Here is a 25,455-nt window from a genome sequence, read left to right on the forward strand (position 1 = left end):
GGAAAGAAAGTACAGGTGAACGCCCTGAGGACTCCAGGGAGAGCCTCTGCTTCCTCTCCACTTCCCCACCAAGCCCACCCTGGGGCACCCTCGTCCTTTGGGGTGAAGCGTGGCCCTCCCTACACTGTTGTCCCTTTGAGCTCCGCACACAAATAGAGCGGCGGCTGGGAGAGGCAGGGCGTTCATCTTCGGAGGTGAGTGACAGGGTGGGGAGCGGGATGGGCCTCTCCGCAGGCCCGGGGTGCCAGGTGGGGGCAGCAGGGGCTCCCGGGCCCAGGCCTGGGGACCTGGCCCCCAACCGTCTCGCTCTGGCCTCTGCCCAGGTTCCACAAGTTGGAGAAGTGGCGGCGGCCCTTCTACCGGGTGCTGCAGGTGTACGAGAACGCGTCGGTGCTGCTGCCCGCCTTCTACAACACGCGCAACACCGACGTGTCCATCCGCGTCAAGTACGTGCTGGACGACTTCGAGTCGCCACAGGCCGTGTACTACTTCCACCCGCAGTACCTGGTCAACGTGTCGCGCTACTGGCTCAGCCTGGGGGTGCGCGCCAAGCGCATCAGCACCGGCCTCATCTTGGCCACGGCGGCGCTCGAGCTCTGCGAGGAGGTGCACCTGTTCGGCTTCTGGGCCTTCCCCATGAACCCCTCGGGCCTCTACATCACCCACCACTACTACGACAACGTCAAGCCCCGCCCCGGCTTCCACGCCATGCCCTCCGAGATCTTCAACTTCCTGCACCTGCACAGCCGGGGCATCCTGCGCGTGCACACAGGCACCTGCAGCTGCTGCTGAGGGCGGCGCACGCTGGCCCGCCACCGGGCACCCCCGGGCGAGCAGAAACGCGCTCCTCCTCTTCCTCCTCTCCTTCCTGCCCCGGGCAGTGTGGGGGGCGCCTGGCCTTCGGGCTGTCACTACCTCGGGGCGTTCAGCTTCCTGTTTGGGTGGGTGGGCCAGGAGGCAGGGATGGGGAGGCCCCGGGTAGAATCGGCTCTGTGCTAAGCATCCTGGCCTCGGCTGGCAGGGGCAGGGGTGTCCCCGTGTCCCCACCCTGCCCACTGGGAGCATGCTGCTGAGCCAAGCCTCAAGATGGGGCCTTGGGGGTTGCAAGTGACTAAAGCACATTTGCACTTAATTTTAGCATTCGGGAAAGCACACACTGTAGTGGCCTTGCCACTGCTGAGGGAAGGCCCTGAAGGACAGAAAAGAGGGAGACTGAACATGTGAGCACGGTCAAGATTTGGCTTCCTGAGTTTTATCCAAGGCCCCAGCCGTGATTTGCTATCTAGAACCTCTGAGCTTACAGATCTACCCAGCAGCCGGACCTTCCCATGAAGACAGATACAGTGGCTTAGGGAGGTCCAGGGTTTAATCAAGGTCACTCCAGCTGATGTAAGTCCCTTAAGTGACACCATGAGATGTAATGCAAGCCCCGTGTCTTAGCATCTTCGCCTCAACACTGTCAACTGAGAGCCACGCTCTTTCACACGCATCCTCAGACACACACACACAGTCTCGGCACCTCCAAGTCCAATCCTGTGTCTGATCCTCCTAATGACAAGGACCAGCCATTTGCACGAAGGTTTTCAGGTCAATGGTATTGACTTAATCTGTGCTTCGCAATATGCTTCCTCTCCAGTCTCCTTATTTTCAGCTCTATTTTAACCAGGAGTTATTTATAAGATCCCTTCCTCTTTCTGTTCCCGAATCCTGCGGAATCCTGCTGCATTGTGTTCCTGAGCTGAAACTGTAGGCTCCAGGCTGGAAAGTGCTGAGATGTGACTGATGAGCTTCGCAGATGGAAGTGCCTCACGGCCTCCAACACCAGCATCACTGAGGGTTCCACTGTGAAGGCAGGACTTCCCGCATCATGCAACCTGGTGGCCTCCCCACCCATGGACCCCCGGAGCCTGTGCTTTGGGAATTTAACTGTGCCTGGGCTGAAAGGAGTTAGCATGGCATTTCGCCTCTGAAGTTCACTGTCTTTGCTTCCCCCATGCTGTCTGGGCCATCAGTGTGGTCCTGCCTGATAGACACCCACGGAGACTTGCCTTAGAACCTAGCTTCGGGGAATGTTAGTTCTGGAGGACCTCAGGCCCCTCCTGCCTTTTCTCAGAAGCCTATTCTGCTTGGGTCTGGGGGTGGGCTTGGGAAGACAGGATGACCAATAAAGGCAGAGTCACTGTCCTCTTGGGGTGGAGGGCATACCCCAGCCCAGCCCAAGGAGGGCAAGGAGCTGTGGGTTGTCAGCTGGGAGTGGGGAGCACAATCTGGTGACTGCATTTTATAGGCAGAGCAGCAGGCCCAGCCAGGGAGAGACAGAGGAGAGCATGGGCTCAGCCCTGGGCCTCCAGGCTGCTGGTCCAGGGCTCCTTTCTTGGCTAATTCCTTGGTTTGGGCTTGTGTTTCCTGGAGGGTATGCTCCATGCATAACCCTGTTCTGGAGGCTGACCTTCCACCTTTGTTCTGAGCCCTGGTCCTTACTGGGCAAGCCTTGGGCTGCTTGTCTGTAGAGCAGGGAAGTAGCCAGTGAGACAAACTAGACCCTAGTGAGCCATACGCTGGGAAAAGCTGTGTGAGCCTGGGGATGACCAGGCTTTCTTGGGGTCTGTCTGTCCCTCCCAAGGAAGATACTTCTGGGGAAGGTTCCAGTTAGCTGAGGTTTCCATCTGCATGTTTGTGGTTAATTGAGCCCAGTTCTTGAAACCGTGGAATGTCAGAACTGTGAGGCTTCTAGAGACCATTTTGTCTCATTTAAGGAGACAGACCTAGAAGGAGGGGTGACCTACTGAACAGAGCCCCTGGGTGACACTTCTGTTCCAAGTGTTTTGGGGGCAGGAGCCGTGGCAATCAGACATCAGGATTCCCACTGCTTGGGGGTGCCGTGGGTTGGTGTCTGCCCCAGCAGGGCCCTTGTAGGAGCGGGGGATAGAACCTCATGATTCACTCCATAGAGGAGTCGGGACTCATGGTCCCATTTCTGCCTGTGGGTATTAGGGCAAGTCTCTTCTCTCCCCACAGGCCTATTGCCTCATCTTTACAACTAGAGGCTTACGAGAGATCTCTAGGGTCTTTACAACCTCTAATTTGTTTTTGGAGGCATCCTTGATATACAGATCTGAGCCACAAGTAGTGTTTACTATTATAACAGCTAACATTCAGTGTGCTCTCATTCCACGTCAGGCCCAGCACATTTCTTTGCAATTATCTCCTGTGGTCCTCACAAGACCCCCTTAGGTAAGGAGGCTCCTACTGGAGGCTCACAGTGATCTAGTGACTTGCCCATGGTCAGGCACCCAATGGAGGAGATCGCACCCAGGTTTGTGGAACCCCAAAGCCTATGCTCGTCTGTCTCAGCTGCTTCTCAGCCAGTGTCATGAGGGCTGGAACAAGAGGGATCCTGATGGAGGTGCCTCTGCAGGGTGTTACTGGGCCCTGCTCCAGGAACAAATGCTCTGGGAGGCTGTCCTGGGTCCGGGAGGCAGTCTCTGCTTGGAGGTGTCCCCCACCCGCATCCACTGTAGCAACACTCACCCACCCGTGGTAGAATGGGTGCCACTCCAGCCCTGCAGGGAGCTGAGATCATCTCTACATCTTGTAGGTGAGGGGAGATGCCCAGAAAGCATACATGTTAGGTGACAACATGTTGAGTGACTTGCCCAAGTCCCATGGCCAGCGAGTGCCTCAGTTGGGACTCATCCACTCTCCTGACTTCCAGGCCATGCTTGTTCTCCTGCAGTCGGTGTTTGTGGGAAAAAAATTGTGTTCAAAGGCTCCAAGGGATGTGGGCCTTGACTCAGGAAGCCCCCCTGCTCTGTTCCCTGCTCCTCCAACTCCGTACCATGGGGTAATGCAGACTACCAGTTAAATTCTCATTTGAGGGAAATCGATTTCCCACAAATAAAACAACCCTCATGTCTTCTCTGTGCTAAACTCACTGCTCCAGGGTTAAAAGACAGCAAAAACAAGTAAATGACTCAGTGCTTAGCCAAGCAGAACGGAAGGTGGCTCAAGGTCAGATGCAGCCTGTGAAACTCAGCAGCAAAGCTGCTGGGGCGACTCTGTTGGCTGGTCACCTGGTGCTGCAGAGAGCAGAGAGCCCCCAGCCCTGCACTCTGCTGAGTGGGGGGAGCCAGCGGGGGCAGCGCTTCTTTTTGGTTGAGGGAGGGCACAGGGCTGGCTTCAGCTGGGCCCTCAACAAGTAATTACTGAGCACTTACTTTGTGCCAGGCATTGTGTTGGGTGCCAGGGACCAACCATCAAATCATAGCCTGTGCCCTCCCCAGAGGGTGTCCAGACGCGGAGTCCAGAGCCCACATGCTGCACAGGAGCTGTGCAGGGAGTTGGCAAGTCTGCACTCCAGGACAGTTACCAGGGGAAGAGGACAGGGCCTACCGGAGTTAAGCTGGAATTCTGAAGGTTGGTGATGGCCAAAGCAGTGGCCGCTCCTCAGGCCTCATCCTTGACGTTCACGTGACATGTGATGGGGGTAGTGGTGGTGGCTTCACCATCCTTTTGAGGCCTCTCTTCCTTTGTTGCCTAACAAACCACTCTCCCCTGACTCCTTCTGTCTCTGAATGCTCCTTCTCAGGCCCCTTTGTTGATTCACCTCCTGTGAGGCTTCTTCAGGGCTCTCTTCTCTCAGCAGGCGTGCTCCTGCAGAAATCTCACCTCCTCACACCCCCTGTCCTGTCCCTGTGTCTCAGCCTCCTTACCTGCAAGCCAGGTCTCCCTTAGAGCATCAGAAGCACACTCACCACAGTCTCCTGGACGTCTGTACCTGCGCAGCATCTCCAATCTCATCGTGTCCTCAGCTGACATAGTTGAAAGGACAACCTGGCTTCAGGGTTCCCTCTTACCATGTACTAGCTGGGTGACCTCCAGGGAGCTGCCTTAAGTCCCTGGATCCTCTGATCCATTATTTGAGGAGTGAGGCCAAGACACCAGCCTCTCTAGCTGTGGCAAAGGTCAAGTGAAATAGGGTCTTACAATGTCTAGCACAGAACCCGGCATAAACTAGACACTCAGCACCGGTCCCTCTGCCTCCTCCCTTCCGCATCCCTCCACTGGTGAATGGCTTTCCTGCACTTTCCCCAGAAACTGGGTCAACCTTGGCTCTTCCTTTTCTTTCACCTTCGATGTCAGCATAACTACTGGAGAACCACCCCCCATGATGCCTGCCATTCGGTGGCTGCTGCTGAGTGAGTGGTGATGTCTGGCTTGAAACTCAGACTAGGGACTTCAGTGCGAAAAGAGTGAAAGTGGAAATATGGCACACAACTCAACTTCTGCACTTTGTATAAACATGAGTATAAAATATAACCTGCCATTAAGCTAGCGACGAAAGAAATAATTGGGAATCTAAAACATTTATGAAATCCATTTTGGCCTGGATATGATCAGATATACTTTTTTCCCTATTTTTGATTGTGATAAAATGCACATAAAATTGACCACTTTAGCCATTTTTCAAGTATACAGTTCAGTAGTGCTAAGTGCATTCACATTGTTGTGCGACCAATCTCCACAACACTTTTCATGTTGCAGAACAAGCTCCGTACCCATCAGAGGAGAACTCCCATTCCCGCCCCCCCACCCCGCCTCTGGCCCGCAGCACCCACCGCTCTGCTTTCAGCCTTTGTGAATTTGTTCTCAGTACCTCACATAAGTGGAATCATACAGTATCTGTCTTTTTGTGACTGGTTTATTTCTCACAGAAGCATTTAGGCAGGTACAAGCTGTTCTTCAATGATGTTAACTGTTTCCAGTGTCTCTGTAATAGAATTCTGATTTTCCTTTCCATCTGGAGCAGTTGTCCTGGGCCCTTGGTCTGTCCCTGGCTTCTGATGATCTTGGCGCCTTTGTGGAGGCTCGGCGTGGACCTGGTCTGCTTTGCTAGCAGGCCTCAGCTGTCCTGGCTACACAGCGTCCCGAGAGGCAGCAGCTCTGCCCATCTTTTTTCAAGTCTAGATATTTTCCCCTGCATAGTCTTTTATGTGAAGCCCCCCCACCTCCCGGCTTTTTTCATTTCAAAAAACAGTCGCTGATGTAGCTCTTGGCACAAAAGCCAGAAATCAGTGACTGTCTTTCTTTCCACTCGGGGGATGGTTCCCTTGGCAACTAAGTAACTCATTTCTTTCAACAAAATGACTTGCTCAGCTTTGGGGTAAAAGTTTTATTTCCTCTGAATTGTGGTTCTCAGCCTTGTGGGTGCATTAGAATCACCTGGGGATCTTCATAAAGTAACCCCTGTGCCATGTCCCAGCCCTCACAGAGAATCTGATATGATCGGCTTAGGGAGAGGGCCTCCTGTCTTTATTTTTAAAAATCTTACGTGATTCTATTGCATAGCGGTTAAGATTCATTGCCCTAAGGCAGAGAGGTTCCACCCTGGCTCTACTTTGGGGTCATCTGAGGAGCTTTGGGAAATACTTCTGCTGGGACCCCACCCGCCCCCAGATCCAGTTGGTCTGAGGTTTGACCGAGGTATTTCAAACTTTCCTGGTGATTCTAACATGTAGCCAGGGTTGGGAACCACTATTCTCGAGCAGCGGTTCTGGAACTTGAACCCTTGTCAGAGTCCGAGTCACCTGGAGCGCTCAGGGGCTCCTGGGCCTCCGCCCTGTGGTCTCTGACTTGGTGAGCTGGCTTGGGCCTTTCTCAGACAGCTCCCAAGTGATGGTGATGATGGTGACATGGTGACACTAGTCCCTAGCCACTAGAGGATCTTCTGACTAGCTGGACCCTGTTCTCCTGCATTCCCCACCCCCACCCCCCACCCCTGCATTGGGGGTTGGGAAAAGCTGATTGGAGCCTGAGGCTTCTTAAGGTACCAAATAGCTTTTCTTTTTTCGAACATTTTAAACACTGAAATAAACGTTAAGAAATATTTTTAAACCAAAGGTACATAGATATTTCTTCTCCCAGGTTAGAGGGCTCTGAGTGGGCCTGGATTAAGAATTTATTTGTGCCTGGGATTACCATACCATGCAGTTGTGATCAGAGCTAAGGGGTTGATGTCTCTGGAGTGTGGGACCACCAACCTGTGACCAGGGGAAGGTCATTCTGTGACCGGTGCTGGAAGGCGGATAGCATCGGTGGGCCACACTGCACTCTCTGGCACAGACCGTTCCTGGGCCCCAGGGAGTGTGTGTGTGTGTGTGTGTGTGTGTGTGTGTAGGGAAACTGGGTGCAGTGATCTGTCCCCACCCCCACCGCACCCACGGAAAACAAGTAGGAAGGTAGTGGTGAGAAGATGTGCTACAGAAATGGCCTGTGACCCAGGGAGTAGAGGTCCCTTCCTGCTGCATTACACTCTTCCTTTTCCACCTTCCTTTGGAAAAGGCTGCAGTTGAAACCAGCTACGTAGTGTCTGGATCCTGTCTCAGTCTCTCCTCCAATGGGTTGACACGTCCCCTTGCCCCTTCCCTCTGCAGATGCCCCCAATGGTGTGGTCCCAGTGAGAACTTGATCCAAATGGCAGGCAGCTCAGAATCCCACGATCAAGTGCAAAGTTTACGAGACCCCCCCTCCAGCTCCCCCCCCCCCAACACCTGGGAGACTTGTTCATGGAGAATATGGTCCCTATCTTACCGAAATAAGGTCAAAACATACCTCACCTCCCAGGACCACTTACCCAACCAAGCAAGCTCACTCAGCCCTTATATAGCTGTGGACTCAGATGAAGGAAAATTAATCTTGAGCCCCTGAAACAGATGCTAAAAAGCTCTGTTTGTTTAGGACCAAATATTGTGCTAACAGCAGATCCCTCGTGGGGTTCACCTTAATTCTGAATTCAATTCTGGGGAACTTGATTCTGGCTTCTCCTAGGAAAGCGAGTTAAGAGAATGACAACAGCTACCTGGATCTAGCAAGAAGTGACAGCTAGCAGTAACGACATTACAAAGATCAAAACTGTACGTTCAGAAAGCGCCAAGTGATCTGAGGCCATTTAGTGGAGGGGCAAATGCGTGTCATGAAGCATTTTTTAGGTCTGCTCGCCTGTGGTGTCCTCAACCACATGGGGGTAGGGAAATGAGCCGAGCCGAGCCGTATACTATGTTTAAGAAGGAGGAGGAAGCAGTGCACCCATTTTGGAATTACTTCCCTCCCCGCAACACTTAAAACAGTCATAGAAATCTTGGTGCTTAAAAGGTTAGCCCTGCATTATCTTGAGGTTCAGGCAGGGACAATAGTTCATTATCTGATAGCATAGGATAAATGAGGTGGACAAACTCAGTCTTTTGGACTTAGGTGTCATTCCCTCTGATCTTTGCCACCCTTCAGAGCAGAGGAGGTGAGGAGGAAGGAGGAGACGCTGCACCGCTTCCACCTACCCTCCCCCTTGAGACTTGCAGCATGGCCCATGGTGGGGGCCAGGGCGAGGGCCAGGGTGTTCCTTTTCTGCACTTCTGCTTCCACCTCTGGTGTCTTTGCTGTGCTGGGACCAGGGCAGGTGCTGCCGGGACCCGAGCCTGGATTTATCTGTGAATTTGAGAATACGACTCCCCCCTCCCCACTGCCCCCCTGCACAGGTGAACACTTCTGCTTTCCAAACACCTTCCTCACTCCTTTCTCACCAGGACTGGCTGTATTCCGAGAAGCTGGGGCAGTTAGGAGCCTCCCTACCTGACTGCGCCCCGAAAAGATGACGGTGGCATGCCCCAGGTCACATGGGATTTGTGGTGGAGTTCTGGTGCTGGGGGCTGGGAGGGAGGCAGCCGTGCTCTGCTCTTGCCTCTGGGGCTTATCTGCTTCCTTCTGTCTGAGGTTGTCAGGCTGATGGGCCTCGGGTCCAGGCCCAGGCCTCAGCCCCAGCCTCACTCCCTGCTGGGGGGCGGGGGGGTGGGGGAGACATCTTCTTTGGTGTTCGTTCCTCTCTAGGTCCCGAGCTCAGGGGCCCCAGAACCAGGACACTTGCTGGCTGTACCCAAGGGGGTGAGAGTGGAGGCAGTTTTGCTTGGCAGAGTCACCCAACACCCCCAGCCTGAGCAAAGTGGGATTGCAGACGGAGTTAGCTCAGAGCCAGGGACGCAGCCCCCAGTGCTGTGGCCATTGGGAGGAGGCTGCTGGGGTCCTGGGTGATGGGGGCCAACTCTCCTGTCCCCTTCTCCAGTGGGACCCTTGACTCACCGTGGCTGCCTTGGGAGTGTGTCCTTCTGCCCTGGTTGCTGGTCCCTCCCTGGGGCTCTCTTGCCTGCACACATGTTTTAGGGATGCGACAGGGTCTTCCCTGTGGCCTGCAAATTTCCTTTCCAGACCCAACTGCCCTCCCGTCAGAAAGCCATAACTCTTCTTCGAAGCCGTATTGTTTGGGCTAAAATATATGCATCTATTGTATCTTTTTTTAAACAACACTTTATCTCAATGAGCGTCTGCTGGGCTGTTGAGTGTTACAGTTTGGGGTCCATCCCCGGCCACCTGGCTCCCCAGAGGAAGCCAGGACAGACCACGGAGGTGAACAGGGGAGCAGTGGAAACCCGTTGGCCGGCGGCCCGGTGCTCCCTGCCCCACAGCTGTGCGCAGCCTCAGCCAGGCTCCAGGTCCTTTCACAGGAAGCCCTGCCTCGTGGGTCCCGGGAAGGCCGAGGAGTCTGTCCCTGAGGGTTTGGTGGCACCAACTCAACCCTGAGCAGCCTCCTGCGCCGGAGGACGAACCGAGCCCCGTGTGCTCCTGGGCCCGGAGCCGCTCCTGCTCCCCTCTCTCAGGGAGCCCAATCACGGGGCACTGGGCCGCACTGGGAAGGGAAGGGAGACCTGGGTGTCATTTGCTGGGACGTGGAGACACTCGGTGTGAGTGGCACTGGGATGTCGCTGGAACACAGCCCCCGGCCCTGGCTCTTTGGGTTGGCTCCTCAACTGCCCTGATCACCCTGGAGAGCACGGCCCTGTGGCCTCTGGGGTCCGGGAGCAGGGGCTCCAGCCCTCCCTTCTCTTCATGCAGCCCTGCTCAGGAGCAGGGATCACACACCCCTGCAGCACCCCGCCAGCCATGTGTGGCTGTCCCTGAGGGATTTGGGAGTGATGACTGATCTGTCCTCAGAGTATAATCAGGGTACTTTGTATCTGTCACTGTGCTTGAAAGGCCCTCCTTTTCCACCCAATAAAACCAGTCAGACAGTTCATCTAGCAAAGGCTCTTGCGCTGTGGCCCAGTGTGTGTGTGTGTGTGTGTGTGTGTGTGTGTGTGTGTGTGTTTGGGGGCTGGGTTCTTGCAGGCACAGCACCCTCCCCCCCACTCCGAGGAAGCTGCTGGCTCTTGCAAGGGGCTCACAGCCACCCTGGGCACAGGTTTGGGCCGTCCTCGGTGGGGTCCTTATGGGAAGACCTGTCTGCATCTGAGCCGGGGAGCAGGTGGCTCGCAAGAAGGGTGCAGAGACCAGATCCAGACCTACAGTCAGGTAGGAAGCTGAAGTGACACCCTACAGGGTGCAGGAGGATGTGGAGAGGGCACCGCAGGCTCGAGTCAGAGGAGGAAGAGTCCAGGCGAGCTGGAGGGCTGCCGGAGCAGGTGGTGTTTCAGCTGTGCCCCTACCTGGAAGCTATGCAGACCTACTTTTTTGAAGCAAGGTCGCCGTCAAGGTCTGGAGTCACATCAAAAGGCCTCTGAGCACTAATTATCTTCTTATAAAATTTTTAAAAAGATTCTTTCCATGCCAATCTCCATGAGTGTGTTTAAAATAGGATTTTATATACATATATATGTAAGACATATATACAGTTTTTAAAATTCATGCACAAACAGCCTGACCAGGGCTAGCCTGTAGAAAAGACTCCCCAGATCTGCAACTTGGGGAAGTCCAAAGTCCTCCCCATGCTTTCCCATTGGAGAAGACAACGTGCAGCCTCCCAGAGGCTGGCATTTTCACGGCCCCTCTGCCTTCAGACTCTTGCTCCTGAGCATGGTTTGGCTTTATATCCCTTAACCACTCAGGTACTAGATGCAGACCGTCAGTGATGGGATAATGCATCCCAGAGTGATACGGGAGGAGAGAAGAGGGATGGAAGCCATCTCTAAATGCGCAACCTCAAATGGAATGTTTGGCATCCCTGGGCTGACATGTCCTTGGCCAGCCAGCCTCCCCCTGTGGACACCCCAGGCAGCCCCAGCCTCAGCCTGTGGCTCCGGCCTCTCCTCTTCCTGACCCTTTCAGTGCCTCCCTGTCCCCAGCTCCCCAGCTCCCTCCAGCGGAGAACACAGCCCCATGCACTCTGCATTCAATCTCCTACGGAACCTGGATCTTAGCTCACCTTTGACCTTCCTCCCTCCCTCCCTCCCAACAAGGATGGATGCCACCTGCAAGAGGTTAAATGTTTCTTATTATGATGGCATAACACCAAACACTCAAGCAAGCAACTGTGGAATCTAAGGATGTGGTCTGAGGGTTAGCCCTGAGACCTGGGCACTGCATTCTAGTCTTGTCATCATAAGAAAAAAGAAAAATCTGAGGGTCAGGGAAGTAGGAGTTCAATATATATTTTTGACTGAATGAAGGGATGAATGTATCAATAAGCTGGGGAACAGAAGTTGAATGTAGTTCATTTATTTCTTTAATAAACACTTAATGGAGGCTCGCGATCTGATTTCTTTTTAAGTACAAATCCCTCGGTGGCTCTGAGCAGAATGGATCAGACTGAGCAGGAAGGGTTGAAGGTGAGCTTTTTAAATATCCCTGGGAGACTAAAGTGGCTATGGGAACTAACATTTTAGTGAAACAGGAAAACCAGCAACCTCACGCCACTGCATCAGTGGCCCTGCTTCCAGAATAGGAGATGGTTCATTTTGAGATAGCCGACTCACTGGTTGCCGCGGGTGAGAAACTGGGGATACGCGATGGTGGGGAGCCACAGGTGGGACCCAGACCTTTCAGGCCACACACTCAGGTTCCTCCTACTTACATGTGCTCTCTACACCCCACTCACCCCAACACACGCACACTTGTGATCGGCTCATTCATTGATCACGTCTTGAGGGCCACATGCATGCTCTAGGGGGTACTGGGGAACACATGACTTCCTTGGAAGGGAGTGCGGGCTGGTGGGAGGGAGAGGGGCCAGGTATGTTGAATTACTGATCCCAGTTCTTCACCCCTTGCCACATCCACACCCTTAGCTATGAGATCTTAACGGCCCTTGCCTCTGGACTCGGCCATGTGTGTTGCTTTGCACAGCCGAAAGCTGCCATGCGAGTGGAGGGCTTCAGCGTGCCTGCAGCGTCAAGGTCACCCCACTTGCCCTTCCTCCACAGCCACGGAAAGAGCTTTCTGGCAGGGGCTGCTCCTTCAGCCTGGCCCTTGAGTGAACCCACACATAACAGAGCTTCCCCAGCCAAGTCCGGCCAGTCCTGTACCTTGATGCAGAGCTGCCAGCTGAGCCCAGGGTAAGCGAGTCACCCCAGCCAAGCTCCAGACATGTGAGAAATAATGCTTGCATTACCCAGGGTCTTTTTTATTTTTTATGGTTGCTCGTTACGTAGCAATAGCTGGCTGATACAGAAGTGCACGCCGCAGCTCTAACATCGGAGTGTATGGACTAAGGCCTGCAGAAGGAACACACCAGGGATGTGTGACCCCCCTGAAGGGAGAGGTGGGGTCCAATTACAGAGGGCCTCCAATGTCAGCTTGAAGCGCCAGGGTTCGTGTCAGGAACATTGGTGATTCCCTCGGCAGCCTTGCATCTGAGCGCCCTTCTAAAGTTTGAGGAGAGGACAGCTCCCAACATTAAGAGTTGAAATGCCAAATACTTTCCCAGCCACCTTTGCAGCAAGGTGTAGGCCCATGACTTAGTCTCAGCCCATCAGACGCACAAGCCCCTGACTCTGAATTGGTGGAAGGCAGCGGAGTCTGTTCTGGCAAGGGGTGGCACGGGCAGGGGCGGCAGAGGCCAGTGCTGAACCTTGGTACAAACTGCCTCTCTAGGCCCAGTGCTGGGGACACCAGGGCCTCCCCAGATCAGGGCACTTCCAGGTGTCCCTTCTCGGGTGCAGCCTCCTAAGACCTCATGGGAAGTCCGAGAGATCTCCTGCCCCCAACACTGACTTTTTAAACAATCCTTTTTCTACTTAAACAAGCCAGTGTTCGTTCCTGTTACATGCGATCCAGAGTCTCGGCTGACAAAATTTGTTTGCCCTGAGGTGTAAGTGAAGGCCAGACAGTGACATGACCAAAGGCAATCTTTAGGAGAATCCATTCAGCAGCAGGAGGATGCCCTTGAAGGGGAATGAGGCTGGGCAGTAAGGTCATTTCATGTGCATATGTAACGTGCAAATGTGCGCATGTATAAATGGCCCACGGGATAAACAGCCTCTTCTCGATAATCAGGGGTTTGTGATTCCCGTAATTACCATGTCTGCTCCTTGGGTTTTTATCAGTAGACAAGAAACTGATGGGAATCCAAGGATCAGCTTTACCCATGAGGGCGCATAACCACCCTGCACAGTTAAGCCTGGGGGATGCTAAGCCTGGTTGGAGGAGGTGGCCGGCAGTGGCCTTGGCCCTGCCTGGGATGACAGTAGGTCTGCAACGCCTGGCCTGAGCACACACCCAGCCAACCACCCACGGGGTCCTAACGCCGCAGAGCTGGGGATGAGGGTTGAGTCAGTGGCCTGTGGGACTTATACAGGCGGGCTCTCGCCTGGACGCGGAGCGCCAGCAAATGAGCCAAGCCAGCGAGAGAGAGAGGGGGGAGCCCTGGAGCGAAGCACTGCCTCCTCACACGGCCTTGCTGGCAACCCTGCTCCCCCGCCCGGCCCCTGCAACCCCTGGTCTGCCTTTACATCTTCCGGAAAGTCATATCCACGTAATCAGACCAAATGCACATTTTTCTGACTGATTCCTTTCACTTGATGCTTTCGAGATTCATCTGTGTGGTAGCAGGTATCACGACTTCTCCCTTTTTATGGTTGAGTTGTACCAGTTGATGGGCATCCGAGTTGTTTCTGGGTTTTGGTTATTATGAATAAGGCTCGTATGAACATCCGCATACAGCTTTTGTGTGGACGGATCTTTTCACTCCTTTTAGGTAGATACCCAGGAGTGGGATTCCGGGGCGGCGTGGGAAGTGTCTGGTTAGCTTTATAAAACGGTGCCAACACTTTTCCAGAGTGGCTGTACCACTTACCACTGCCACCAGCGGTGTGAGAGTTCTAGTTGTTCCGTGTCCCTGTCAACCCCTGGTACTGTTTCAGACCCTGCTCTCTTAATCATTGTGTTTTAATGCCATGGAGTCTCTAAAACTATCTTGATTTCAATTTTTTTTGAAACAACAGTCCAATATACGTTTTATTTTTTTTAAGATCATTTATTTATTTATTCATGAGACACACACACACACACAGAGGCAGAGACACAGGCAGAGGGAGAAGCAGGCTCCATGCAGGGAGCCCGATGTGGGACTCGATCCTGGGTCTCCAGGATCACACCCAGGGCTGCAGACAGTGCTAAACTGCTGTGCCACCGGGGCTGCCCTGTTTTATAGTTTTTTTTTTTTTAATAAATTGATTTTTTATTGGTGTTCAATTTACCAACATACAGAATGTTTTATAGTTTTTTTTATCTGAATTGGCGATCATGCAAAATGATCATTTTATTTTTTTGTCTGGACGTATAGGATTTCCCAGAGTAAACCTAGTCATTTCTCTGTATTTAAAAAATCTTTAAGGAGCCCAAAAGGCAGCATTAACAGCAGAGGTCAAACTCCTCGCTGCCAGCAGGGGGCGAGCATCCCCCACCATAGAACTTCGCTCTTCTCCCTCCGGAGGACTTGGAGCGGTTGCAGGGCTGTCCCTCAGCGGAACAGGGCGGGAGGTGATGTCGATCTTTCCTGGGTGATGTTTGGGGTCGGAGATGTCTCCCCATGGTGGGGACACAGGTGGCTACAGAAAATGAAGCTGCCCCAGACTCTGGGGAGGGGTGTGAGGCTGACTGGTGCTCAGATGTCCTGCATCTGCTGGAAGCTTTGGAAACTCCCAGTGCCCAGGCTCCGCTGCCAACTCAGACCCTGTAGATCAGCATCTGCAGGGGTGGGACCCAGGCTTCAGCATTTAAAAACTCTCCAGGTGACTCCAGTGCGCAACCAAGGCGGTGCACACCTGGGACGGAGGATGGATAGACGCTGCCTCTTAGCTCAGGTGAACTGATGGAGTGAGTGAGGTCACTTGGGTGGGTGTAAGGCCTTCCTACTCTCTAATTTTAGTACATTTAGTACATCTCCCCACCCCCAACCCCCACCCTGGCTGAAGAGAGGGACCTGTTGAAACTGTAGATCTCCAAGTTTCATCTTCAGAGATTTTGACTCAGTAGGTCTGCTGGGGCGATGGTGGGAGGGATGTGAGGGGTCTGAAATCGGCACTTGGTGAGTTCTGCGGGGCTAATCCTGGCATTCCTGGAATCCCACTTTAGGAAACATTGACCTTGGCGGAATCTCAGAAGGGAGAAGACCCAGAACAGAGGAAGTGAGGTGGTGGTCCTGGGCACTGGGGCCTTGGGACTCAGGGCACAGTCAGTGGGCTGAGCTCTGGGCAGAGAGGTGGTAGGACACAGGTGACAACAGAGTGGTTAGTGAAAAGTCTTGTGGTTGCTGCAGGTCAGCTCCCTTCTCCCTTCCAAAGCTCATCCCCCTCATGCTAGGGGCCAGGTTCCTGCTGCCAGAGGCCTTCCTCCTGCTGGCCTGGGGATAGAGCCCCTTTCTGGGCTGAGCTTGGAGCCGGCTATGTTCTTCTCTGGCTGCTGGCCCTCTGCGGTGGCCCCTGGCTGGGTGACCTGTTGTGGTCAGTCCCCTGTCGGCCTGCACCTGCCATCCAGCATCATCAGGTATCCCAGCTACCTGGTGGGGAGGGCTGTCCAGGCCAAATCCACGAGGGCCTCTGGAGCAACTGCTGCTGCACGTTGAGCCACGCCATCTGCCGCTGCAGGTCACCCCAGGTGGCACTCAGGGTCCCATCCTTCTTCCTGGATTGGATGGGAACCTGCCTTCCTGCAGGCAGTGCCCAGAGTTGTGTGAGGCCGCCTTTGGCGGCTTGCTCACATTCACAAGGCAGCGTCCTCTTCTGAGGCCCAATGTGCCCAGAATGGTATCCGTTCCTTGTGTTTTCCTTGGGGAGCTGGTGTGCCTTGTGTTTCATGGCTGCTTTATGGTTCTGCCTGCAGTTTGCTCATGTACACGTGTGCACCCATCTCTGAATGCTTGCTAGGGCCATCGGGTGCCAGGCATATGACAGGTCCTGGGAGCCTACCGGTGAACAGGGAAGCATGATCCCTGCTCCCTGGATGGAGAAGGAAATAGGCCCTTACTGGATAGTCCTCACAGGCAATGTGTGCACCCATGGCCTCTGATATGCTGTTGTGGGCTGGGCCCCACAGAGGAAGGAGGACCCATGGGGCCAGTCCTTGCATGTGGAACCCAAAGGAGGGTTTCTAGAATAATCTGAGATGATAGCAAAGCATTACTCACTCCACCCCCCGCCCCCATCATGCCAAATAAGAGATAAGCCCTGATTAGGAGTTGCAGGCATTTAGTAAGCCCCTACTGTGTTCCAGAGGCTTCTGCTTACTGAGCACTTTCTACAAGTGCTCGATATGCCTTAATGGGTCATTATCCCTCTTCCACGGATGGAGAGCCAGGCCTCGTCCAAGGCCACACAACCAGGAGGTGGTGAGCAGTTCTAGTTCTGTCTAAAGCCTCCTACTGCCAAGACCAAAGGATAGAGAGTTCCAAGCAGATTGGAAATTTCCAGCGTTTCAGGATTTACACAGAAATCTTACAACTCAGGTTGTAAGAAATCTTAATAAAATCTTAATTAAGTGCCTTAATAAAATCTTAGCAAAATAAAAGAAGCAAGGAAGAGGAGTCTAGGGGTCCTAAGGGAAACTTATCTTGCAGATCGGAGAGTGGGGAGGCCTCTGGGCCTGGTTCTCTTGCTCCAGCTCAAAATGCCCTGTGTGGGGCTGGAGCTGGAGTAGTTAGGGCCAAGTGGAGGGGGCTATGAGGGTTTGTACCATTTCATTTGAAAGTGCAGCCAGCCATGTGAGCAAATGGGAGAGTTCTTGTTAAAATGGATGCTGGTTACCCTTGCCTGGCCTGTCCGGGCATGTGGGGGTCACCTACAATGCAGTAGGCCTCCCCAGCGTCCATGGCTCTGGCCTGGCCTCAGAAAACGCTCTGTGGATTGTCAGAGTGCTGCTTGGGGCAGTGTCTCCAAAGGGCAGCAGGGTGTCTTCTGGCCAAATAGTTTCTTCCAGAAGCCAGCGGTCTCAAAGAGTTGGAAGCAGAGAGATGGAACAAGAAGAATCCAGTAAGAACCTTGCCTGCTTCGTAAGGTGAGCAGAGGTCATGAATAATGGAAAGAAATGGAGGCCTCTGAGTCCTGGGAGCTTGGAGAATTTGGGGCCCTGCCCTCTTGAGGAAGGCTCTAGGCCCTGGGGACATTGTTCATGGCCCTGGAATGCTGTGAGGTTAGGGGGATCTCCGTGGGGGAGGCCCCCACCTGCCACTGGGGTGACCTGGAGGGGCCCCAGGGGGGCCCCCTTGCTGTGAGGCCTGGTATGAAAAAGATGCCAAGGGCTTATTGTCATCTGATTCTCCATGAAGGGAGGAGAGGGGGCGGAGTAAGGAGGATAGCCTGCCCTCTGTCCCCATGAATAAGAGATGAGGCCCAAGGAGAAACTCCAGGGCAGGTGCAAGAGGAGACGTCTGATGACCGAGTGGCAGAGAGAGGGGCCAGGGACAGGAAGGCCAGAGATAGGGCACTGAGGTTCTGCTCAAGACAGGGGAGCAGGGGCAAGCTGTGGACACAGGGACCCCAGGTGTGGGCTCTGCTTCACCCAGAGTTGGGGTGCAGGAGGTCAGAGAGGAAAGGCCTCAGGGCCACAAACGTGCAAGGAGGTGGGCACCGTGAGGCTGCAAGTGCCAGGAAGGGGCAGCCGGCAAAATGATGCCCCAGAAGAAAAAGAGGAGAAAGAAAGACATCGACTTTCTGGCCCTGTACGAGGAGGAGCTGCTGAACTACGCCTCGGAGGACGACGAGGAGGAGCTGGGGCATGAGTACTACAAGGCCAAAGGTGCGGCGGCGGGCAGGGCGGTGCACAGGGCCCGTTCCCAAGCTCCCAGGAGGGGTTGCAGGTCCCCACCCAGCTCTGGCCCGGGCACCGTCCCACAGGGGCTGCGATCCATCACCTCAGAGTACCTGGGCGGGTGTTACCCTAGGGTCCCCCCTGCAGTCAAGGCCAGGCGCCCTTCGCCAAGTCATAGGTGCACAGAATAGACTGGAACTGCAGTGCCCACACTCTGGAGACCTGTGCATCCTGACAGCCAATTCCAGCCTGGTCTCCGCCCTGCGGCCCCATGGCCCAGAGCCCCCTGCTCTGCTCAGGTTGTGGAGGGGTGTGGGGAGGAGGCCTCACCCCTCACCACCTGCCCAGTGAGGGTGCGGACGGCTGCCACAATGTGATGGAGAAGGGGCCTGGGGCTCACATGGGGACAGCACTTGCTGCCTTGCACCGCAGGCTTGTCCTTCCAGGTCATCCTCCCCTGGGGTGTACTGAGGCTGCTTCAAGGTGCCCACCTTCTTACCAGGTGACCAGAGAGGGCTGGACTGGGGAACCACGAGTCCATTTTGGCCTGCAGAGGGTTTTTGTTTGGTTGGTTTTCTTTGGTTGTGTTTTTTTGTTTTTTGCCTTTACAATGTTTTGAAAGATTTTGAGGGTGAGTGCCGATGGGCTGTGGACAGCTAGTTTGTCACAGTCCCCCCGCTCCCTATCACTCAGACGGGAGCACTCAGGTCTGTTTCACTTACTGATACAGCCTGCCTGGTCCCTGCAGGCATTAAATTCTCAGGGCTTCCTCCAAAGTGGCTTGCTAGTCCCTAGAAGCCCCAGATTCATTCATTCATTCATTCATTCATTCATTCATTCATTCATTCATCTATCCATCCAGCCACTCATTCATTCATTTGTCCATCCATCCATTTGTTCACTCGGTCATCCTTTCAGTCACCAGATAGCTACTGAATGCCTGCCTGTGCCTTTCCATGGACTTATTCACTCTCCCCTTTCTCTTCCTCTTCTTAACTTTGAAAGCCCAGCTCAGGTCCCCCTCTTCCACGAAGCCTTCCTTAATTCCAGTTCACCATGAGTTCCTTGCTTATATTCACTTCTTTGTTCTGTTGCTTCATGTGAGCCTGGTGTGTTGGGCTTGTAGCTTCTTGAGCCTCAGCCACCCTGCCCCCCATGAAGCAAGGCCTCCTTTATTTGTCATTGCTCTTCACCCAGCTCTGAGCACAGACCCAGACTCTGAGAAAGTGGTCACCACGTGCAGGCGGTGGCTCAACAGGGGTCCCTTTGCTGGCACGGTGCCCTGGGTGCCTCCCGGGGTGGAGGCAAGGGCTGTGGAGAGGAAAGGTGGGCCTGGAACAAGTGAGGCATTACTGTCTTCCCCCAGCACAGGCACCCCAAACTCAGGCCAGTTAGTGGGGAGGGGCCTGCAGCTGGACATGGTTGCAGGGCCCTTGCCGAGTACCCTCAGCTTCCGAGGTGGTCTACCCAGCCCACGTGGGTACTGGTGAGTATATTCTCAAGCCTCCCGTAGCTGCCACCCTGTCCACTTCTGTTCAGGGGCTCTGCATGCCTTGGTGTGATATCTGGTCCCTCACATGTTTGCTATTCTTTCTACCCTTTTTTACTTCCACGCTCACATTCAATCTTAAAGATGCCCAAGAACGGTCAAGGCAGGAATGATTAGTCCCATTTCACAGGTTACAGGCTGAGGCCCTGGGAAACATAAGTGGGAGAGAGAACAAGAATTTCAAAAATGCTTTGCAAGTCCCCACTTCCCCGCTCAGTGCTGCCACATAGCATGACACACTGAGCACCAGGCACAAGGAGAAGCGCTCCACTCGTATTAACCAATGTAATCTTCACAACCTCCCAAGAAGCAGGTAGGGTTTTTATCTTCTTTCTCAGATGAGGAAAATGAGGCATGGTGAAGCTAAGTAAGTTGCCCCAAATCACAAAGCTAGTAAGTAGCAGAGTCAGAATTTGATTCTAGTTGGTCTGGTTGATGCTTGCTCTGGACTGTGGTAGAAACACTTGGAGGTGAGCAAGCCGAGGTGGGTGCCATCTTGACATTTCTAAGAGATGTGGACCCATGGGCTCTCCAGTCAGGGCAGGACGCTGGCAGGAAATGTGGATGACGCTAATGGTAGTCACACGCCAAACCCTCAGTGTCACTGCTACTCTCTAGAATGACATATTTCCCACCCCCCTTGATCCTGGGTTCTCGTGTTACAGGGAGACTCTTGGTGAGTGTGATGGGAAAGAAGAAGAAGGAAAAGGAGAAATCCTAGGAAGTTTCCCTCTCTGTTCCTCAGGTCACCTCCAGGCTACACTGGAAACCACCAATAGCCAGAGGGAGCAGAGAGGCTCTCTTAGTGCTCTGAGGGAGGCTGAGCCCAGTGCATTGGGCTTCCTGGCTAAGACAGAGCCACGAGGGGGAAGAGAGTGACTCATATCAGAACCTGAGACACAAGGGACCTCAGGAGCCATCCTGCACAAACTTCCAGCCCTGGGACACTCTCCTCTTGTGCATCCCAGACATGGGTTGCCTAGCATCTGTTGGGGGTACAGTATTCCAAGGCAGCCTCCCTGAGAATGCTGTTAATGGGGATAATGGCAGGCATGATGATGGTGCTGTTGATGTTGGCAACGGAGATGATGCTGATACTGATAGTGATGATGGTGACGAGGTTGACGATGCCCATGAAGGTAATGATGATGATGCGATGACTGTGGGGGTGATGATGGTGATGGTGATGATGCTGGCAGTCTACCACTTAAGGAATGCATGTCTTTCATTTGACTGTGGAAGAGTGTCTGTAAGATGAGTTCCCAGAAGTGGAAATGCTGGAGTCAGTGAGAATGAACGTTGGAAATTTTGTTTAATTGATTTAATCTTCTCATAATCCTTCAAGGAAGAAATTATTCCTGCTTCAGAGATGAGGAGATTGAGGCCCTGTAGGAAATTTGATTGAAATCACAAAGCCAATAATAGTAGAAGTGGAATTCAAATATTGGTCAATTTAGTTCCATAGTCTACATCCATTTCATTGATTGATTGATTCATTCACTTGGGCATTCATTCATTCATTCCCCTGGGCAATTATTTATTGTGCCCCTCCCACTTGCCAGGCTCTGTGGTAGGAGCAACACTATGGTGCCAATTGTTCTTTGTGCTGAGCAGTGCACTTTGTTAGTTGGGGTCCTCCTCTCTGGAGCCAAACACAACCTTGTGTTTTCTATACGGTATTTGTCCTCCACAAGATAGTTCTTCAGCTATCTGAATTGAGTTTTTAATTAAATTTCTTAAATTGAGGAGTAATATATATATACAGTACAAAACTTTCATAAAGGTGCAGCCTGATGACTTTTCATGTATGTACATGGTTGTGTAATTACCATTCGGATCAGGACATTGAAAATTTCCAACCTCTGGAAAGTTCCTTTACTCTCTTTCCCAGAGGTACCAGCTCTCCTGGTTCTAACAGTTTAGATTAGTTTTTTCCTTTCTTGAACTCCAGACAAACAAAAGCATATAGTAGACACATTTTTGTGTCTAGCTCACTTTCACTCAACATTCTGAGAGATTTACCTGTTGTTACCTGCTATATAGTTTGTTCTTTTTTATATACTATTGTATTTTATAAATGCATCTTATATTTAACCATTCTATTGTTGGTGGGCATTTGGGTTATTTCTGGTTTTTAGCTATTATGCATAAAGCTGCGACAAATCTCATATATATCTTTTGATGGACACACATACTCATTTCTTTTTGATTTAAAATTAGAATTGCTGAGTCGTAGAGGGGGCATATGTTTAGTTCCTGGTGCTTGTACCAATTTACACTCCCACCAACAGTGTATGAGAGTACCTGTGGTTCCACATTCCTATCAACCCTTAGTATTGTCAGTCTTTTAAATTTTAGCCATTCTGGTGAGTATATTGTAGTATCTCATTATAATTTCAATTTGCATTTCCCTGATGAATAATGATTCTGAGCACTGTTCCATATGTTTATTGGCCATTTGGATATCTTCTATGACATGCCTGTTTAAGTCTTTTGCCCACGTTTCAATTTTATTGAAATAAAATTTTATTGAAATATAATCACTTCAAAAAAAAAGAACTATAATCACTTCATAATAAAATGTGCCTATTGTAAATGTGCTGTTTGATGGGCATTGATAAATGTATACATCTGTGTAACCCTTAGGGCAATCTATATATAAAGCATTTAAATTATCCCCCAAAGTTCCCTGTGCCTCTTTTCAGTCAAATCACCTGTTCCCAACTCTAGGAAACTGTGCTCTGCTTTCTGTTAAAATAGATTAGTTTTTTCTAAAGGTTCGTGTAAACAACACTATAGTGTATAGTGTTTTGTGTTTGACTTCTTTTGCTCAGCATAAGCTGCTTGAGATTCATCTATATTGCATATGAGGGTAGTTCAGTCCTTTCTGTTGCTGAGTAGTATTCCATTGTATGGATATACCACGACTTGTTTATCCATTCTTCTGTGGTTAGATATTTAGGTTGTTTCCAATTTAGAGCTACTGTGAATCAAGTTTCTATGAATATTTGTATGCAGGTCTTTGTGTAGGCATGTTTTTATTTCTCTTGGGAAAATACCCAAAAGTGGAATGTCTGGGTCTTACGGTAAGTGTGTGTTTATCTTTTAAATAATTTGTTGCCCGTTAAAAAAATTAGTGTGGCATCTGCGTTCCTTATTGATTTATGTGAATTCTTTACATGGTCTGAGCATGAGTCCTCTGTTAGATATACGCGTTCCAAATATCCTCTAGTTTGTGGCTTGTCTTTTCATTCTCATCACGGGCTTCATTTCTTTTTTTTAATGGGCTTCATTTTAATTAAGTCCAATATATTAAATTTTTATGGCTCATGAGCTACTTAAGAAGGAGCTGTGTACCTTTGAATCAGCTTTTGAGGGAGCTTCCTCATCCCTCTTGCACCCCAGACTCTTCCCCAAACCATGCATATCCAGACCTCTGTGTCTTCTCTCATGTGATGTGGTCCTGGAATTTCCACCATGCTGTTCATTCTGCTGTGGACATTCAGTTTGGAAACACCACTGTGTATGTGCAAAGCCATGTGGGCAACACTTCAGGTCCTGGAGTTGTCCCAGGGAGGGCTCCAGGGCTTTTGTACAGCTCAGGCACCCTTGTGATGTAGACCACCAAGAATTAAGGATTTGTTTATCACAAGAGACAAGAAGTTGTACAAAAGTACTGCTTCTTTTCTTTCCTCATGGGGCCTCTACTGGGATCTTCATCAGGACCAAGGACTTCAAAAGAAAAGGCATCAACAGCAAATAGCACAGGCCTCTAGAACCAGAAAGTGGGGATATCAATGCCCCTGCTGGGAAGGGAGCCCGACCACGCTCTGCGCTACTCAGCTCTGGGATGGCTCATCCTGAGCCTGTGATGGCAGTGCTCAGGAGGTCAGGGGAGATGAGGGCTCGCAATGTAACTGCATTCATAGAGGGCAGAGAGGAAGGTGGGAGCCAGGTGCAGGCTCTGAAGGCCATGCCTAAGAGGCATCTGGGTGCTGTGCTGGAAAGATCACAGATGAGGTGTCCAGAGGCCCTGGGCTGGGCTCTAGTGTTGACACTGGGTGGCATGTGACCTAGGCTTTCCCCCCTGCCTACAGGTCCCTTACCTGTAGAATGAGCCTGCTGCATTAACTGGGAGGTTTTGGTCTTATAGCAGGACTTGGTGTGGCTGGCTCTGACCCCGGCTCAAAGGCGTGTGGACTATAGCAAGTGTTTATAGAGACCTTGGTGGCTGGGTATCCCCTGCGGGGCTGGCAGGAGCTACGGTTCTCTAAGTCCATGTAGGATTCTGGGTTTTCTTATAAGCCTGTGATCTGTCCTCTTTTCCCCTCCAGTGTACGAGGTGGTCACAGCCACGGGGGATGTTCGTGGTGCAGGGACAGATGCTAATGTCTTCATCACCATTTTTGGAGAGAATGGGCTCTCTCCCAAGCTCCATCTCACCAGCAAGTGAGTACCAACTTGGCCTTAGTGGGATTGTGGCTGTTAGTCGGGACTGACATGGTTCTGGAGCCCAGGGAGAAGACCCATGTGTCAGGTGTACGAAGGGGCGTGGGACCTCTGCTAACGACATTTCAACCAGGGGGGTCAACCTTCCCTAGCTCCCCTGTTGGTTTTTGTGTGAAGTAATGGCCCCTTTGGGTCTCAGAATTCCCAGGAAAATCTATTAGCTGTCCCTTGATGTGGGAGAAGACAATCAGGAGCAGGAACCCTGGGTCTGGGTCCAGCTTTGCCATGTGGTTGCCATGTTACTTTGGCCAAATCTCTTTGCCTCCTTGGCTTCCTCAGCTAGCATCTGGGAGTGATCATCCCCCTTTTACCAAACTCACAGGGCAGTTGAGAGGTGGAAACAAAATCATGCATTCAAAGGAGCCGGGAGTTTAAAATGCTCTGGACCTGTGTCTCTCCACGGGTGACACCATGACCCACCACCACATGACACCTGCGTGCCAGCAAATGCACACTTGAGTCAGCCATATGGACTACTTGTGTGTGTGCTAGTGCCTGTGTGTTCGTGCAAACGTGCTCTGTGTGTCTGTTTTTGTGTATGCCTGTGTCCTCCATGTCATTTCTAATCCACTGACAGTAGGGGCTGCTGCCTCTTTATTTTGATCCTCTCCCCCAACCGCACACGTTGTACACAGACATACCCAGTGCAAAATATGGGGATGCTTTAGCAGAGTTCTACAATTCCAGAACTGTCCAGGGGCTGCAGCAGTGCTCTAGGCAGCTGGTTTTCAATCTGTGCTGCATGGAACCAGGGATCAGTCAGCTGGTTCCGAGCCCTACTGTGCCCCCCATCCTTCCTTCCTCCAGAGCAGCTTGACTTATGGTTGTCTTGCCCATTGAGTTTCTGAGTCAGATTTTGTTGGCGCCAAGAGTTCTCTAGCCAAGGAAAATGTGAAAAACCACTAAATTTATTTCAACTCATTCATGGGGAGACGGAGGCCTAGAGAGGAGCAGAGATTAGCTCTGAGTCATGAAGCTTCTAGATGGTAAAGCTGGTCCTCAGACCCCAGGTCCTTGATGTGGACATGTCCTCCAGCACAGGCCCTGTGGCCCAGAGGGTATGTGGGAGCCCCTGCAGCCTCCTGAGCGTCCGGGTTGTCACCTCCCCAGGGGGAAGCGGGTGTGGAGGGTGGAGTCTCAGGGGGAGCTGTGGAGGGGTGGGGCCCCCAGATCAGGACATCCTGAACACCGTGCTCCGTAGACTCATCTGGCCTGTGTCCCAGGTTAACCCCGAACAGGCTGCGGTGTACATGTGGCCTCACTGAGGCAGGCATAACATCCTATTTTGTCCGTTTCTGCAGAACAGGGTACCCACCTTCTTGTACTGCTTACCG

The 25,455-nt window shown here is 52.2% G+C and overlaps 2 protein-coding genes across 4 annotated transcripts in view; both read left to right on the plus strand.

The window, feature by feature from the left end:
• Nucleotides 1–11,565, plus strand: part of ST8SIA5 (ST8 alpha-N-acetyl-neuraminide alpha-2,8-sialyltransferase 5) — a 64,174-nt gene extending 52,609 nt beyond the window's left edge. For all 3 annotated transcript variants that reach the window (XM_025428977.3, XM_049112666.1, XM_049112665.1), the window contains one exon: nt 324–11,565. In XM_025428977.3, coding sequence (XP_025284762.1) covers nt 324–792 — 469 coding nt within the window. In that variant the 3' untranslated portion in view covers nt 793–11,565. The remainder of the gene's footprint in view (nt 1–323) is intronic.
• A 3,727-nt stretch (nt 11,566–15,292) lies between these two features.
• The window catches only part of LOXHD1 (lipoxygenase homology PLAT domains 1), a 166,911-nt gene continuing 156,748 nt past the window's right edge, over nt 15,293–25,455 (plus strand). The window contains exons 1-2 of the mRNA XM_025428987.3: nt 15,293–18,051; nt 23,947–24,061. Coding sequence (XP_025284772.3) covers nt 17,922–18,051; nt 23,947–24,061 — 245 coding nt within the window. The 5' untranslated portion in view covers nt 15,293–17,921. The remainder of the gene's footprint in view (nt 18,052–23,946; nt 24,062–25,455) is intronic.

The sequence above is a fragment of the Canis lupus genome, chromosome 7, assembly GCF_003254725.2.
Source record: "Canis lupus dingo isolate Sandy chromosome 7, ASM325472v2, whole genome shotgun sequence".
Lineage (NCBI taxonomy): Eukaryota > Metazoa > Chordata > Mammalia > Carnivora > Canidae > Canis > Canis lupus.